Source organism: Apus apus, chromosome 1 (assembly GCF_020740795.1).
Source record: "Apus apus isolate bApuApu2 chromosome 1, bApuApu2.pri.cur, whole genome shotgun sequence".
In the NCBI taxonomy this organism is placed as follows: domain Eukaryota; kingdom Metazoa; phylum Chordata; class Aves; order Apodiformes; family Apodidae; genus Apus; species Apus apus.
Genome location: NC_067282.1, coordinates 134,713,708 through 134,731,782, shown reverse-complemented (window position 1 = coordinate 134,731,782; position 18,075 = coordinate 134,713,708). Strand labels below are relative to the sequence as shown.

Here is an 18,075-nt window from a genome sequence, read left to right as displayed (position 1 = left end):
AGGGGCCCGGGCCCCGCCGCCGGCCCCGGGCCGGGCCCCACTCACCGCGGCTCCGCCTGACGCAGCCCCGCCGAGCAGCGCGGGGCGGGGGGGGGGGCAGGGGGATGCGGCCACGTGACGAGAATTCGAACGGGCGGCGCACGCGCGGCCTGCGGCCGTTGGCGAGGCGAGCGCGCCCATTGGGCCGCGGCGGCCACGTGACCCGGCTCGGAAAGGCCCCCCCCTCCCCCCGCAGCGCCGGGCGCGGGCAGGTGAGCGCGCATGCGCGGTGCGGCGGCGGCGGCGGCGGCGGCGGGCGCGGGCCTGGCTGGTTCCGAAGCCGACGCCGTCTCTCCTGCCGCGGGCGCGGCATGCCGGCCGCCTGAGGCCGCGCCGGGCCGGGCCGAGCCGGGCCGGGCCGTGCCGGCTCGCCGCGGAGGCGCAGGGCCCGGCGGGGGATGGTGAGGGCCCGGCGCGGGCAGCCTGCCGCCAGACTCCGCCCCCTGCCCGCCGCAGCCTCGGCCCCGCAGCCCGGCCCCGCGGGCAGAGCTGCCGCCCGGCCCCGCCGCTCCGCCATCGCGGGGACGCCCCGCCGGGGTAAGTGCCGGCTCCCCGCTCCCCTCCGCCCTCCCCCGCCGTCGCGCTGCCTTCCCCCCCGCGCCGGGGGAGCGGGCCGAGGTGCCGGCGCCTTCCGAGGGAGATCGCCCGCGTCCCCGGCCTCTTGGCGCCTCTCCCCGGGCGCCCGGCCGCGCGTGTGTCTTCCCGTGGGCATCGAGCGCGGTGGGTGAGGCGGAAGGGCGGCCCGGCCGCGGTGTCGGCTCGCACAGGAGGGCTGCAGGCCCGGGGGGGCGGGGCGGGGAGCTCGCCCTCGGAGCCTCCCGCCGCCGGGCCTTGAGCTGGTGCCGGGGAGGGCGGGCGGCAGTTCGGCCGGCGCGGCGGGGCGGGGGCCAGGCAGACATCCAGCCGCTTCCGTAGAGCCGGAGCTGGGGTGAGGGGCAGGGAGGGAGGGAGTGGGAGCGTGCCCGGGGGCCGCAGCTAGGCCTGCGGCGAGGGAGCCGGCGGCGCGCTGCACCTTGGCTCGGAAGAGCCGGCGCCGGAGATGTCCCCAGCACAGGGGAAGCGCGGCCGCCCCCTCTGCGCACCCGCGGCCACCGAAGCCCCGCCTGCTCCCGGGCACGGGCCGGGAGGGAGGTCCCCGCAGCGCTCGGGGCCTCGCCGCAGCCCGCACCTCCTGCAAGTGCGGGGGTACCAGAGGCTTCTCCGCTGCCTTGGTTTGGGTCGGGCGCTCCTTAGTGCGAGTACCGGGGCCTGATGGTAGATGGATGATACTGTGGAATTCAAGCGTTAAATTAAGTCTTGGTCTTTAAGTGCTGCATTAAATAGGGCGGCTGTAGTTGGATTTTTGTCGTTCAGCAAAGCATCTGTATTGTGAGCATTTTAAATAAAGAGAGCTGTTGTATCAAAACGCTCTCAGCCTGTTCAGACCATTTGCTACAGAAACTTTTTGAAGGTTCTGAGTATCAGATATAGGTGGTTTTGTGCTGCTTCTTGTTTCACAGGTTAGAAAACATGTCTAGGATTCTCTTCATCCTGTCCTCATGTTTGGTAGATTTTGTACATTCAGTACCGATGTAGAGAAATCATGTAAATGCAGGTAGGTGCAAAGAATGTGGAGGCCAGGCGACTAGTTTACTCCTCTTCTGTTAGTGGAGAAACAGGCTTTCTAGTTGATGTCGTGCTTGTGGCTGGGTTAAGAGTGGTAATTTGATCTTCCGTGGAATCCAGTGGTGTAATTCCAGGTCTTACTAGCTTTTGACTTGCGGTTGCTGCCGAAGAGATGCATGCAAACTTGTCTTCCTCCGGCTGTGTTTGTATAACCTTGTGGGAAACTGGACTCGGCAGCCAATATGACTATTAAATAAGTGATTTAATTTTTTTTCAATGGGTTAGATTGAAATAGTTCCCCAGTCTGCTGATAATCATGGAGGGCACAGTAGGACCTCTCCTTTCAGGATGGTGTGGTTTATGCTGTTATAAAGCATTTGCCCAAAACAGCCTTTTGTCACTGTACTTCCAAAAGACCCCAATAACTTGACCTTATTTGGGAAGTGTGTCAGATGAAATCCATGGTGTGACCTCTATAAGGCTGCTGTGCAGCTGGATTTACTGTTCTGATTTAAAAATATTTCATTGCCTAAACAAGATTATCTGTAACCATATCATTTTTGGCTCTGAAATTCAATTATTTGTGGAATTCTTTTTATCTGGCCAGGTCTGAGTCATGAACCTAAGGAGGTTTTTTTGAAGAGTTTTATGTCTTGCATTTGCATGAGACTTAAATTGCTACAAAACGACAACATTTCTTTGAAGAGTCTTCATCTTGTCAGCTGATAGAATCGTAGTTAGTAAAAAACCTTTTTTTCATATAAAATTTGATTAATTGATTGCTTGCCAAGTCTCTCAGAAAATAGCATAGCTGGACTAATTATTTTCTTTGTATGCAGCTGGTAAGTTGTACTTCAGTTAAAACTCTTAAAGACATTCCTGTTTGAAAGTTGATTTTCCCTTGTATTGCAGAGAATACTAGCAAAATGATGATTGGCTGCTTAGATGAGTTGCTCTAAAATTCCAAATTCATTTGATTTGTAATAGAATTTTTCAGATTTTGAATTAGTAATACTATTCTACCTATCTTGGGATTTGTAGGAAAGCCACTGTCCTTGTAGGAAAACAAGCTTTCTGCCCAGCTACTGCAGTATGTCCCTATCAGTATTTTGGATACTGTAAAGCAATTTACTTTCCTCTTGCAAGACTGTTGCTGCTTCCATGGTGTTCTGGTTTTGCTGGGATAGAATCTGTTTTCTGTTCCGGGAAAGCTGCATTCTGAGAAGACTGCAGCACGCGAGTCATAGGGAACAAAGTTGCTCAGAGCTTTTAGTTTGTGGCCAGCCTGGGTTTGTGGGTTTCAATAGCGATCAAGGTGTTTGGCAGCTTCCAGTCAGCCAGGTGCTAAAGCTAGGAGGAGAGGAAGCTAGGGCAGCTGACCCAAGCTGGCCAACAGAAGTGTCCCATACCATAAACCTCACACTCACTATAAATTGGAAATTTGCGGGGATATCTGTCTCTCTTCAAAATGGTAACATCCCTGGAGGGTCTCTCCTGTCCTGCTCCTGAGGCCTACTCTCCTGTTTGTTGTTACCATTGCGCTTTTGCTGCAGCTGTGCTGCTCGCAGTGTTTGAGTATAGCTTTGTATATTTTATATTAGTATCAGTATTGGGTTTTATTACTATTTTATTCAGTCTGTTTCAATTTCAACCCACAGGTCTCCTTTACTTTTTTTGATTCCTCTTCTTGGGTGGGGAGGGGTCACTGGGTGATAGAACAACTGACTCAATGAAACACATGGTTATCCTGAAGTGAGATTGAGTGGAATATGAAATATTTTAAACAGATCTTTTTTACCTACTTTGTTTTTTTTTTTTTTGCAGCCCTTCAGAGTGACAGCCAGATACATAGGTTATAAGACTGACATTATCCCATAATTGAACTGCATGTCTGTTGTTGCTTAAATTTACTATCAAATATGGTTGATCACCACAACTTCAATCTCAAGTGCTGTTGGTTGTTGTTGCAACAACAGTTGTTAAAAAGACTTGGTTTTCAAGTGTCATTCCAGTTCTGACCACCCTCTATATGAACTCTGATTTCCATTACTTGCTGTAAGCAATACAAACAAAAGATCACTGTTGTTTAGAATTCATTTTCTGTGCAGCTGTTTCTATCCTGTTTGTTTTGTTTTCTCCACACAGGTGTGGAAAAATGGCAAAGAGAATTGCAGAGAAGGAATTGACTGACAGAAATTGGGATCAGGAGGATGAAGCTGAGGAGGTATGTATATCTATACATTAGATTACCCATCCCTACCCCTGCAGGTAGTATGTATGGTAGTTACTTACATGTGCTATTTATCTTGTGGGTAGAATCTGCAATTAAATTGGTTCAAGTCTAGCAATTAAAGATAATGTTATAGAAGATTTTTTGTTTGTTTGTTTTTAATAAAACTTCCAATATAGGTAGACCATATGGTATGGCAAGGCAGCTTATAACAGTTAAAATGACATCAGAAACTTAGGGGAAAAGAACTTTACATTTCTAAAGGGAATCCCCCCGGTTGTTAAAATTTTGAAATCTTCAAATGTGTGATGGTCTTCATGGAGTTCACAAGAAAAGCTGTTTTGATTTCTTGAGATAGTTGACGCTAGGCTTCACTGACATAACACAGTCTATATATATCACCTTAATGTCTCCTGGCCTTTTTTTAAGGTCAGTAATAGTTAATTTCAGAAATAAGGAGTGTTTTGCTGAATGTCTCTCTGTAGCCAGAGGAATTAAGCAAACAGTCAAATGATATATTTGATTGTAAAACGAGATTTGATGTTTAATGTCTCATTTATTTTTGGTTCTTGTATTGTCTTTAAACAAACTGTGCTAGCTTTTGTGCTACTAAAATATTAAATGTCTAGGCCTATGAAATATGATAAAGAAAAATGCTAATAATCTTTCAGAAACTTGAATATAAGAAAGTTTAATTTTCTCCTGTATTGTGGGGTAGTAATTAGTCATTAGCTGCCTTTGTTAATAGTGGAACTACAGAAGACTGCAGGGGATTGATTGACTTTGACCCTACATCTCAATATACCTTCTCTAAACTGAAGATTGCTTGTAACAGTGCAATACTGACAGGCTGCCTTCAGCGAAGATACCTTACGGTTTTGTTGAAGAAAAATAAATGAATTGAAAAATTGTTGAATTAGCTGTCATAATAAACTTGAGATCTCAGAAAAGGAAATGTAGTGCAGAACAAGGAAGAGTTTTGAAAGTATCAACTATGTGTTCACCTAGCTGGGCAAGCTAATTGCAGTACTACCTGTTCTGGTTTGGTTTTTGTGTTGTTGAGGTTATTTGACTTGTTACGGAGAAGTGTTATGATTGTGTTAAAAAAACTGATCTTAGCTATTCCTTCAGACTTTGAGGACTTTATGCATTCTGAGAATTTCACTAATGATTCCATAATTTCTCCTTAAAGGTGGGAACTTTCTCAGTAGCAAGTGAAGAAGTCCTGAAGAACAGAGCTATTAAAAAAGCAAAGCGCCGAAATGTTGGATCAGAGGTAACGTGTAATCACTAAGCATTAATGTTGTAGTTTGGCTTGGCTGCAAAATATGCCATCTATGCTCAGGTTTTTACTTGTTTGGGCTTGTAATGATGGTGTGTAAAGCTGTCATTTAGAAGGTATATGCAACTAGTCCAGGTCATTCATGCAAATTAATTTTTGCTTACTGTTCCATAGCAAGGGATAAGGCTAGAATGAAAAAGGGATAATAATACTGTTGTCCCAAAACAGAGTTCTTCACCTGGTGTTCAAAAAGCAATTGACACAGAGCCAAGATACTTCTATTCCAGTTCTTTGTGGAAAAGGGGATGCTAGGTGATAATTCCCAAAGCAGGGTCTTGTATACAGAATAACAACAAAGAGGAAACTAGTGTAAAGTGAATAATTGGCTAGTCATTAATTCTCTTATCTCAGGGCTGGTGCTGTCTTTTGTTTGAGATTAGGTCAGGTCTGATTGAGGCCAAGGTCTGATGCCCCACCCCCATCAACTACACAAGCCCACCTGGTTTCTAAACCTGGAATATTTATGACTATTAACCCTTTTCTTTCAAGAACACTGCTAATGACTGGGTAAAGGGTTATGTGTATTTTTGAAGGATAACTGCAAGAGTGTTTCAGACACAATGTCTTCTACAGATCGGTAAAACAGCATTTGATAAACTGCTCCAGTTTCATTCTTTGCAGAGGTGGAAGCCTGTAAATTAGAAGTTACTAGCTGTCCAAAGCAGAGGGCTGGGGGATGTCTCAGGCAGAAGCTAAATAAGCAAAAGCTGCTCTGAGAAAGAAAAGATGTCTTTTGTTCAGAATGTGGCTATTTTTTTTTATCCTGTGAAGAGCTTCAGTGGCACCTACTCTCTGCAATAACAAATTAAGAATTGAGAGGAAGTTGGCTTTGTTACAGGTTTAGTCCCTGTGAAAGCGTTAACTCAGTCCAATAAAATTCTGGTCCTTTCAAAAATCCCTGACAATATATATCTTTCTATGAAATGCTCTTCCAACAGCATATTGCCCCATGTTAGAAATAGGACAGATACTTTACCTGTTGTTCACATTGATTTTGGATTGAATGGGACTATGCACAACAAGGCTAGATAGTTTTCTCCTATCCTTTTGGTTTTCCTTTTGCAGTCCTAGCAGTGTAAATGAGGAAGCCGTCCTGTTCCACTTTCGGCTATAGTAGTTTTAGGCACAAATGTGGTAGAGGGTGCAGTACTGGGGAAACGTGATGCAGGAAATAATCCACAATGGAACAGGAGAGATTTGGAGGCAAATGGAATAGGGAAAACGGGCTGAGAAAAGGGACCAGATGATTGCAGAAGAAATACTCAGGAGGCTGGCTGTCAGCTGTTGAGAGATCAAAGCTAGAAGAGGATCTAGGATTGGCTGGGCAAAGTCTTAAAAAGGAGAAGAGACAGCAGGACAGCTGAGGCTGCATAAGAAACCTGTGAAACATTTGCAAAAAGATAAAGTTTATTGATGTCTGTAAATGGAGCAAGCAGAATGCTGTAAAGGAAAAGACTGCAGTTGAACTTGAGTGTCCAGAGAGAGAAGTAGGTAAGACTGATCCAAGAGAGACAGAATAAAAATAGCTACCTAGAAATAAGGAACAGAGAGCTGCACTGGAAAAGATAAAGCACAAAGTGAGCAAAAAGAGCCCAAACTCAAAAGGTATAACAGAACCTAAAATTGGTAAGTTTTGCTATTTCTTCAGTGGCAAAAGCAGATGGAACTTGGAAGCAATTCTCCTTTTCCTCTGGTGGCATTCCAGAGACATTGAAACGCCACTTCCAGTAATAAGTGCTCATTACCTCAAAAGGCATTAGGTGTAGTACCTAAAAATGGCAGTGTCTATTTGTGTGTCAATGCCACTGTATCTTTTAAAAATGTGTAGGAAACTATATAATAAAATAATATGGTTTCCAAGATAGTGTTTAGAACTAGGTAATGAAAAGGCTGCAGGAAGCATACGTTTTATGTTTCCTAGTACAGTCTTATCTTTGCTTCTCCCATCAGTCATATTGAAATATGTGTGGTAAATCACTGAAATGTTATACAGGTGACTACAAAGTACGGTGTTTTGATGACTGGCTTCAAGTGTTTGAGATGTAATTGTGGTCATAAATGCTAAAAGTTGCTGAAAATAAGCCTGCAATTAAATATTGCTGTGTAATTATTGAAAGAAACAAGACGCTATGGATTTCTAAACACATCTGCTCTGAACAACTTTTATACATCCACTTCCTATATATAGTTTATTTTCATACCAGGCATCTGAGTCCTTTAAAAATAGTAGTAATATGTGTCATAATGGAGCTATTAAATTTGTTGACATAATTGACTTAGAATAATGCATGAAATGACACACTGAATCAGGGTAAAATAAATGGAATATTAAGTGGGCATGGGGTTCTTGTGGAGGACATGTATGTAACTGGTTGTCTCTTTTTTTTTTTTTGCTCCCTCCAGTCTGAAAGTGGAGGTGCTTTTAAAGGTTTTAAAGGCTTTATATTGCCTTCTGGAAAAGGAGGAGGTGGCTTCAGTGGATTTGGTAATGGTGCAGGAGTAAAGCCTTTAGAAGGGCTGTCTAATGGGAGCAGTAGTGTCTCTAGCACCCCTTCTTTCAGCAGTTTGAAGACCACCTCTGAAACACAATCAGCATTTGGTAAGTTTTAAATGAGCATACATATTTATCAACAAATTCAGCCCTAAAGTCCATAGGCTTAATTTAATGGCAAAGAACCACTTTCTGTTTCAAGGTTTTCAAACTTTATTCCTTTTTGTAAGATTTCTTAAAAAGATTTTAGACTGCTGGAGGGATAAGTTATCAAATACATGCAGTTTTAAGAGCTGGAAGCTAAATTCCTATTTGATCTAATGCTGGAGGTAGAAGCTTTATAGGCACAAACAGGAATGGAAGATACTGGCATTAAGACACACTCTGAATAGCATAAACTGGCTAATAACATATTCCAATTAAATAATTGTCCAGATTCTCTGAATTTAATTTAAAAAAAAAAAATAATGGAAAATGTTCATTTAAGTAGGACTGCAGTTTCTCTGTGTGATTATTTTTTTTTTTTAGGGTTCTTGTTTCTGTGCTTTTTGCAGTTCTTGATAAGTACATTCTGCATAGCTCAAGTCTTAACCTTTTTTTCCCCCTATACATCTTACACTGCAAAGAGTCTTACCAGAATCTTACCTGTTACATTAATACCTATGTTTTAAGATGCTTGAACCATTTTTCCAAATCTGACTCCAGTCTCATGCTTTGGTAGACCCTGAAGAATATTAGTTCTGTTCGTATTGGAGATGCAGAACTCTTAATCATGCCACTGTGTTTCAGAGTCAGCTTGCCACATTTAATGAGAACTCCTTTATTACGGTTTTCAAATTGAAACCTCTCAAAAACCTGCAAAGTCATGGACTTGTGTGTTCAATTTTAAAGTGTAATAGCAAGAGATAACCTGAGTATTTTGTTTTAATAAACATTACAGCTTGGTAAAGCCTGAATTAAGATTTTGGGGAGTTTTGGTGAAACACAAAACTTTCATGTTATTCTGTATTATTTCTTTGGCTTTTTTAATATACAGCTGTGTGCTCCATCCCATAGCCTATCCCTGAACTTACTTAAAACTAGGGGGCTTAGGTCTGTTTTACAGCATTATCTGTGCATTTGTACCACAGGATCAGCTACACAGTGTTGTGATTAAAAGACAAGGTATCTAACTGAGCAAGAATAGTGATTTGATAAAGAAATATTGCGAATGTGTAGTTTAGGCTTTTAAGAGAATTGTGCCTGCTGGAAAGAAAACACTCTAAACCATGTTTTTGTTCTGATAGGATCCACAATGTCCAATGGTCCTGCTACTACTGCATTTACTGAGAAAAAGGCTGCAAGCCCAAATGCCAATGGTGGCAGTCAACCTTCATCTAGCTATGCTCAGAGTAAAGTTTGTAGCTCTGGTGTTTACCACAAACAGTTAGCAGCTTTAAACTGTTCTGTGCGTGACTGGATAGTTAAGCATGTCAACACAAACCCACTATGTGACCTGACACCCATCTTTAGAGACTACGAGAAGTACTTAGCAAACATTGAACAGCAGCATGGAGGTGGCAGTGATAGTGGCTCTGAAAATGAAAGCAACAAGACACCTGGATCTCAGGCTGTTTCTGCATTTGGGAATTCCAAGCTGCAGCAAGGATCAACATTTTTGTTTAACAACAAAACTGAGGATGCCTCGGACAAAAAACCTGAAGCTGCATCAGAGAAAAAAGACCCATCCTTAGGAGCTACATCAACTGCCTCATTTAATTTTGGCAAGAGTGTTGACAGTTCTGTTTTGGGTTCCCTTGGTTCAGGAACTCTTAGTAGCTTCTCATTTTCTCCTGGAAATTCAGGTTTGTTTGGAAAAGATGCAAACCAGGCTAAGCCTGTCACTGCAGTATCCACCAATGTACTGGAGGCTCAGACAGAAAGTGACGACAAAGGTAAATTCTATTTAAATTAAGTATTTAAATAGTAAGATGTGAATGTATGTGACTAAAGAATACTGCAAAAATGAAACAATACTATGTGGAACTAGATCATAATAGCTCTTGAATTTAAAAGCTGCAAAACTCTACCACTAATCTGGAAATATCTCAGTCTTACATACTGCTCAGGTAACACTAGATGGTATGTGGGTTCCAAAACACGTATTTCTGTCAGATTTATACTTTCTGTAACAATATAATTCTTCAGCTGAATACAAGACTTGAAAAGATGAAATTGAAATCAATTGATTGATTAATTGTTAATCTTTGAGCCTGCAGGACACTTCAGTCCTGTTGCTTTTCCCAAAAGGCTTATCAAGAGATCTCTCAGTAAAATGCGTAAGATACGGAACAATTTCATACATCTTTCTCACAAGACTAAGGCCAGTGAAGCTGCACACTACCAGAAGGTTTTTACTCCGCTATTTAGCTAAGCTGGGCACAGTAAGATGATAGGAGTCCTAGCATTTGAGGGACTGGAAAGGTGTAATATTTCCACTACCTCTTGGTTGTAATTTCTGCAATTGATACCCTTCTCCCAAATGAATCTTGGCTGTTGGATCTATTTATTATGCTTTACTTGGACCTACTTGTGGAGACTGTTCTTTGAAATGTTATAACTGCTCGCCCCTTGACAAAATGTTTTAATTTGTTAAGCTTTGCATTTTTTTGTTTTGATTGTTTGGGGGGTGGGTGGGTATTTTCATTCCATTTAAATTAAAGATGAGCATAAAGTTGCTTGAGGGGGTGTGGCTGAACAAAAAGAAAATAAACTTTCTGTAAATGAAGCTACTTCAGAGCCCACACTGATTTAAACATATTTTGGCCATCATTAAAAGGCTACACATGCCTATGTCAAAGATAGCATGCATAAACTAGCTCTAATACAACACAAAAAATACCTTCCAGATTAGATTATATGCTCACAACATTAACATATGGAATGTATTAAACCCTTTTATTTAAAGGAGGAGAAGAGGAGGAAGAAGAGCCACCAAAAGTCATTGTTAATGAAATAAAAGAAGATGATGCTTTCTACTCAAAGAAGTAAGTGATTTTAATTTGAAATAGTGAGCAGAACTGTAACTTTGAGAATAAAATTTATACCTGCATATTGCTGTTCTTCACCACTGCAGTGCATAATTAACGATGTATATGTTTTTGATTTCCTACTTAATAAAGCTTACTAGGAAGTCATATAGCATATGAAGTTCCACTTGTAAAAAATTACAGACAAGAATATCTAAGATCTTACTAAAATTTGTGTGTGTCTTGGACACAGCACTGATGGCTAGTTTGTGCTCTACTTGAGATCAGGTTTTTAGAAATGAAGATTGTTTCTGTCTTCATCAATTTTTGTAAACTTAAATTGTACAACAGAATCTGTATAACAGAAATAATGTATTTGTGAATAATCATCCAGGTGCTCAGCTATTTGCATAGCCTAAAACAAGAGTCTTCAGTGGAAAATGGTGATTGTTACATGGAGTGTATGAAATGTTGCACTTCGAAGTTCAAAATGAGACTACCTCTGCTAGCAGCAGTTTTTTCAAGCATGTTCAGTAGTCTAAGTAATTGCAGGTCTACTTAACACTTAGCACAGAATTTGTCCTTCTACAAAAAGTCATTTGCTTTATCTGAAGAAAGGTTCATGCTAATTTATGAAGTATTAGAGCTTCACCTAAACACTGTTTCTCAATTTTACATTGAAGTCTTGTTATAACTTCAGAATGATACAGCAATTTCTTTTTTATAATTAGTGTTTTTTAAACAGTAGCTTATAGTTATTACTCCGTATAGACCCTGACTTACAGGTAGCTGTATGTTTTACTGAAAGTAATTTATTTATTACTAGAATAGTGAAAGAAATAATTAACTTTCTGATCTGGAAAGTGTGTTTTCACACATAAGATGAGGCCAAGAATAAACATTTTTGCTACTCACAGATGTTAACTCCTGATTATGAAACTGTAGGCTGTGAGTCAGATGGATACATTCATGTATGTCTGTATTTGAGAGATACCTTTGTATTTAATCTCTACGTACCTACACAGACCAGTTTGTGTTTTGTTTTTTGTTTTTTTTTTTTTTACAGGTGCAAACTGTTCTACAAAAAGGATAATGAATTTAAAGAAAAAGGTGTAGGAACATTACACTTAAAACCAGCAGGAAATGAAAAAACTCAACTCCTAGTCCGAGCAGATACCAATTTAGGTAAGTAAATTTCTTCTAGTGGTAAGTCTTGATGTGACATTTCTTGCTAAGCATGAGGATTTTCTTTTTTTCTTACACAGCAAACCAGACACTATTAGTGAAAACTTTTATACTTTTTTTAAGAATTTCAGGTTATTAAATAAGCAATTGGAAGTGCAAGGTGATGGTATACACTTGGGTATTCCTTCCCCCTCTCCCCTTTTTAATAGCTTTTATCCATTCCTGACTTGTTGAGTGGATTTGTAGTGTGGCTTAAGATCCAAATACGTATATCAGGTGTGAAGAAGAATTTTGTGCCATGATGCATTTGTCTGCAGTTCCTCCTGAATATGTAAATAGTTGGCCATGTGGGCAGACTCCAGTTGCCCCTGGATGTAAAGGGAAATGTTACACAGAGCAGGCATGTAGGATTTTGTTATATGCACTGCTTTTAAAATGCACACTGAAGTCCAGCTGTTGTTTTAGCTGACTAAAACTATGTTTTAGCTGACTTCAGTTAGGTCACAAATGGTAGATCAGCGTTACAGAATTAGAACAAATCTGTAGTGTGATAGTTCCTGAGACCATCTTTTGAGATGAATGCTAACACGTACAGCTAATTAAAGAGAAAACAACCCCAAACAATTGATTTGCTTTTGGAAGCTAGGGGGCCTTGAGGTACTGAAGTTTTTAAGACTTGAGGACTAAAGCATGGCCTGTAGGCCACTGGTATATCTTACCTCACTTGCAGTTTATAATGCACTCCAGCAAGTCTGTGTGAAGCCTCTGCAGGCCCATTAGGGACAGTTTTCAAATGCCTGGCAAGATTGGGACCTCCTGTGTTACCAGCTTCTACATTATCAACATCTTTCAGTGAAGACAAGGGCAGTTCTTGGCAATAAAACTCAAGGCAGATGTATGGCAGAGTTGTCAGTGCTTTCAATATTTCCAGTAGGATTTGAATATGTTGAAAAGAGCACATGAAAACTTGATTTCTCCAAGTTACCTACTCTTTAACACAGGTCTTGATTTTTCACTCAGCTGATTTTAATGGTGTTGATTTATATTCCCTCTACCTTCACCTGAGGTGATGTATTAGGAAATCTTTTATTTTTCTTCAGCTCATACACTAAGACACTTCAGCTTGGTGTTTCCAAGAATTGGTTTCTAGAAGCTGCTGCAGTCATAGTGATGCACACTTTCCTTTTTGCTATCTTCACACAGTACTATAACCCTTTCCTAAAATCTCACTGTGTTGAAAAACTGAACTGGAAAGGAAGGTGAAGACTGACTTTTCCCTAAATACTACTACCGTGTTCTGAACTATTTACCAGGTTTACAAAATGTGTGCATCTTCCGTGGAAGCAGATTTGAGTTTGTTTGCAACTGGTTTAATAGAGCACTAATACTGACGCTGTTAAAACTCACCACATAATTTAACAAGTCGAGATAGAGCTGTTATTAATAACTCAGTGGTAGACCACATGAGATGTGCTGTATGATTTGAGGATACAAAGTACTTATTCTGCCTTAGTTTGCCCAACTTTAGATGAACATGTCTGTCCATGTTCAAGCTAACTCTGCTTCTGCTGATAAACTGTGCTCGATGGTCTGAATGAGTAACTTGCGTAAGCATAAACTAAGTGCTGTGACTGGAGTCCTCATCTGCTTCTTCTCCCTTGTCCCCTTTCCTTTTTCCTGCGTGTTGCTACTACAATTTGAAATTCCTCAGACTCCTCCCTTTAAAAAAGGAGGACATAGTATTTTCAGAGATGTCCTCATTCCTAATGAGGAAAGAAATCTGTGAGAACAGTGGCCATGAACAGATGCTTAGGGAAGAGTAAGACATATATGACGTTTGTGAATTGCCTTCCTTCCAAACACAAAACTTATATCCCTATTTAGGAAGTATACTAACATCTGTATTGCAGTGAAAGCTGAAAAATTGCTAACTGTAATTTTTTCATCCCCTTATGCAGGAAACATACTGTTGAATGTTCTAATTCCACCCAAGATGCCATGTACAAGAACCGGAAAAAACAATGTTCTTATAGTTTGTGTTCCTAATCCACCAATTGATGAGAAGAATCCAGCTGTTCCTGTCACTATGTTAATAAGGGTGAAAACAAGTGAGGATGCAGATGAGTTGCACAAAATCTTACTGGAGAAAAAAGAGGTTTAAATAAGTTGCAGTCAATGATTTGAAGAATTATTGCCAAATTGCTGCTGCTCTATTTTCTTTCATAACTTCACTTGAACATTTAAACTCTTTACTCTGATACTGAGAACTGTTACAGGAATTCTGGAACAATTCTGTGAGGAAAAGCTAGCTAATAAAAACTTTACTAGAACGTGTGTTGGACTGTGCTCCCTCATTTTTCAGTATCTAAATGCAGAACCTCTTCTGGATAACTCGCACTGATTTAAAGCATGTATTTTTAACACCAATCAATTTGACTGAATGGACTGAAATCAGAGTACAAAAATAATGGTACCAGAGCTTCCTCGCAGCCTGATGCAATGCAAGAATCTCCTGTTTTGAGAAGGGAGGATGTGGAAGTTTACTGTTGAAACTGTTTCTAGACTCCAGATTTTTAATTGGTCTGTCAGATTTTGGTGGGACTAATTTTTCAAACTGTCAGTGACAACTGTGTACCCCAGCAACAATGATATTCTATATTGTACTGTGTTGTAATTATTACAGACTTGTGCTTTTGGAACTCGGAGACCGCATCTCCAGATATTTAAAAAATCTTGCTTGTGTAGTCAACATTAGTGTTTCTTGGAGAAGAACTGTCCGTTCTGTTCTTACTATAGCAACAAGCTAATGATGTGCAATAGTACAAGCAGACAACTGGAAGACTGTTTTGACCACAACCACAGCTGGCATTCCCTGACTTCTGACAAGTTGGAGGCAAAGGCTTGCACTTCCATTATGGTCCCTGCGAGGTATTTTTCCCTAGTCCTTTGGGCTAAAACTGAAACCCAGCAGAGGCAGAGTTGTAAATGTTGTACTTGTCTTGCTGCTAGTACTTTTCTGAAGATAGCTCTTTTCACAAAAAAATTCAGGATTTTTATAGATCTTTGTATTGCCTCTGGCCATTACCAAGAATACATGCATAAATGTGTGTGTCAGTAATTATTTTTCCTGTGTGCTAAAACTACAGTGCTTTTACCGCATTACATGAAATAATGCAGGACAAGCTTTCTGTTGCAAAAGTAGGGAGCACTGGATTAATCCTTAATTTAGTTTTCAGCTGTATTAAAATTAACCACATTGCAATAATTTGTGGATCAGAAAATCATTATGTTCTCAGTTTCCATCTCAATGTTATCAGACCTTGTTTGGTTATTTAACTATTTTATTTTTCAAATCTTGTTTGCTGGAAACTCCTTCCATGATCATTGTTTTTCTGCTTCACTTCCAGCTCTGGAAACTGTCCCAAGAGCTAGATGTTACTAGGAAACTTGAACTGCTGACCAGCTTTGGAGAGATGGAAGGAACATGCCAACCTGCCTCTGGCTAATGCAGCACAGAGGAAAAATCCCATTCTTTAAAAAAACAGCATGACAGTTATCACAGGGGACCTGGCATCCTGTGGGTAGGGAAAAAGTAGCGCCAGTTGCTGAGGTGCAGCACACCTTACCTGCTCCCCCCAGCTGCCTTTAGTCCTCAGTTGCTGCACAATTCAGGTTATGGCCTTTTCCCCCCTCTTTATTAAAAGAAGGAGAAACATTTTAGGAGCTAGAGCCCTCTTGACCTAAGTTCCAAACCAAAGGCCTTTGCTCATGTTTCAGCTACACTGAGATCACAGGAGTTTCATTTTTAACTCTCAAGGGTGAAGGGAGCTGAGATACAATTGCAAATACTATTTGAAACATAAACTGGTGCCTTTTTTTGTGGTGTTTTTGTTTGTTTGTTTTTTGTTTTGTTTTTGCATCTGGCTCAGTACTTAATTAAAAGTAAGGGACAGCTTTCCTCAAAATAATGCTTTTTGTTTTAAAGTCTTGCTGGTATCTACAGCAGAGGCCAAAAGCTGAAGGCTGACATGTTAATCACATATGAATGAAAAGCAGAACGTTGCCTGAAAGTTTGTTACAGGCTCAAGTTTAGTTTCTAAGGGCTCAGTTAATTTTTCATTTGTCTTTTGTCTGCAGTGTCTTCTACCTGTCTCTGTGCAGAAAGGTCTGTAGGTTCAAGTTCTGGGTGCAGTGGGTGGATTTGTTTGTAGGAGCAACTCCCTACAGATTTTATCAGTGGCCTTGGGTTTGTGTTTGTTTCCTTCCAGAAAACTCATGTTTCTTCATCCACTGAAATGCGGACCAACTAATACAAGTGAGAGAGAAACAACTTCCTACCTCTCCTTAATGATTTGCATCCCAAGTGAGGTGGCCTCAGGGGTTTGCCCACCTGGATTTGGCCCAGTTCTAAAGCTGATAAACTTGAGTCCCAGTGCAGCTCTGTCAAGTTTTCAAGGGTGGACACACTGAGGGTGAGCAGAGAGTGAAAGGAAAAGTAGAATAATAATAAATTGTGTTGGAAAAATTAAACCTTACAATATCCATGGTAGCAAGCAGTATCTTCTATTGGCTGTGGGAAAAACTAATTGAGATGAGACACCTTAATTATTTAGCAATGTCTGTATCGGTAAAGCCAGGGGAAGGTATATAATTGGAATTTCATGTTAATTAGAAGTCAAATATACGCATAAACATGATTTTAAACATTTTACATTGGGAAAGTTGCCACTGTATGAATAGGGAAGAATTTTACTTTAAAATATATTTTAACTGATGTCATTCCTAATGACCCTGCAATTATTTGGACTGTGAAACAAATAATACACTTGGTGGTGATTTATAAAGCACAAACCCTCTCCAGTTCTGTTCTAAAATTTTTGATGATGCTTCAGTTTCTAGTTCCAAAACATTAATATACATAAATACAGTAAAAAGTCAGAGATAATTACAAAGAAATAAAGGCTCAAAATGGGTTAAAAGCAAAATTTAGTGAAGAGCATAGAAATCAATATACTAATGCCTTCATAACAAAGCAGCACGTGCTATTCAGGGAAGGAATTTTGATCAATTCTAACTCAATGAGGCACTCCTGTATCATGGTAGATACTTGCTACATTCAACAGCTGGATATCAAATACCTGATGTTAAAGATACAAGTTTCCTCCCTAACTTGTGTTAATGCCTTCACTGTTTAAGCTGTACATAGGTGTTGGGAGTGTCTTATGCACCATGCATTCTTCTGCTGTAATTTTGAAGTTTCTTTCCCTCTCTCCTCCCCAGAATAGAAATTCAAGATCTCTGCTTCTTTTTATTGTCAGAATCATCTGTAAGAGAGATTATTACAGTTGGTTTGAATTTTATTTTAAAACATTACATTGCTATATGCAGGGTTTTTTGTTGTTTTTAATGTACTTTAAATAACCTCTTTGGGAGCACAAAAGCGTGTTTCTATAATCCCTTTTGGTTGATGGATGTGAAAGTTTAAACAAATTTCCAGTCGAAATGAACATGTTGTAGAACATAAACCAATGAGGAGGTAACGCTTTACGATGAAGAAGTTCAGCCCCCTTTGCAGCACTGTCACCTTTAAAATGTCCTTAAAGACTTCCTTTCCAATGCCTCAACTTACTTGCATTTGCTAAAATTTTGTAGCTGGTGCCTGTGTGCAGAAATGAACCAACATTAAACAGTTTCAAGTGGCAATATAAACACTGAATGTGATGATTGTTAATTGAGTTCAAACTACTATTGAATTTTTCAGTGGATACTGAAGTTTCACATAATTTGTCATGTAACAATGTTTTCATTAGTTCTACACTGAGGAAGCGTACAAAACTCCATGGAAAATGTGAATAAATGAATGGGAGAGAAGTGTCTTGTGTGTATCCCTTTCATTTTGACTATTCAGCATGGTATTAATAAAATAAATTTTATGATCAGTTGCTTGCAGATGAACTCCTGCCTAGAAAGTCCTGTGCACAGCTTTACTGCTGCTAAAAGCAGCCGTGTCCACCCCTGCCCCTTCCTCAAAAGCAGCTTTGACACCTGTCACATTGCTAAGAGCCAGAGCAGCAAAAATGCTTGCTTCTTGCTAGGTCAGTGAGCTGAATCACCTCCGAGAGAGGAGGAGCCAGGGCTGCCTTTCACTAGAGAGAAACTAGTTCTTACCTGCTCA

The 18,075-nt window shown here is 40.7% G+C and overlaps 1 protein-coding gene across 3 annotated transcripts; it reads left to right on the top strand.

The window, feature by feature from the left end:
• The first annotated feature begins 285 nt into the window (after window positions 1–285).
• NUP50 (nucleoporin 50) lies at window positions 286–17,771 on the top strand. Of its 3 annotated transcripts, none has more exons than XR_007888444.1 (9): window positions 286–576; window positions 3,790–3,868; window positions 5,067–5,150; window positions 7,620–7,815; window positions 8,994–9,641; window positions 10,655–10,733; window positions 11,782–11,900; window positions 13,104–13,213; window positions 13,859–13,947. XR_007888444.1 is itself a non-coding variant. In XM_051608933.1 (9 exons), the coding sequence occupies exons 2-8, from the start codon at window positions 3,800–3,802 to the stop codon at window positions 13,109–13,111; spliced, it is 1,203 nt and encodes a 400-aa protein (XP_051464893.1). In that variant the 5' UTR covers window positions 286–576; window positions 3,790–3,799; the 3' UTR covers window positions 13,112–13,159; window positions 13,859–13,947. The 3 variants fall into 3 exon arrangements, 2 of the variants coding, with proteins under 2 accessions (XP_051464893.1, XP_051464892.1); XM_051608933.1 differs by having other exon boundaries at window positions 13,104–13,159; XM_051608932.1 differs by lacking the exon at window positions 13,104–13,213 and having other exon boundaries at window positions 13,859–17,771.
• The last annotated feature ends 304 nt before the right edge of the window (window positions 17,772–18,075 follow it).

What these genes read in the sequence shown, in the direction of transcription:
- NUP50 (XM_051608932.1), top strand. Translation starts at nt 3,800, where the DNA reads ATGGCAAAGAGAATTGCAGAGAAGGAATTGACTGACAGAAATTGGGAT. An exon ending in AGGAGGATGAAGCTGAGGAG is followed by an intron (nt 3,869 to 5,066) that starts GTATGTATATCT and finishes TTCTCCTTAAAG; the next exon opens with GTGGGAACTTTCTCAGTAGC. An exon ending in GACAGAAAGTGACGACAAAG is followed by an intron (nt 9,642 to 10,654) that starts GTAAATTCTATT and finishes TTTTATTTAAAG; the next exon opens with GAGGAGAAGAGGAGGAAGAA.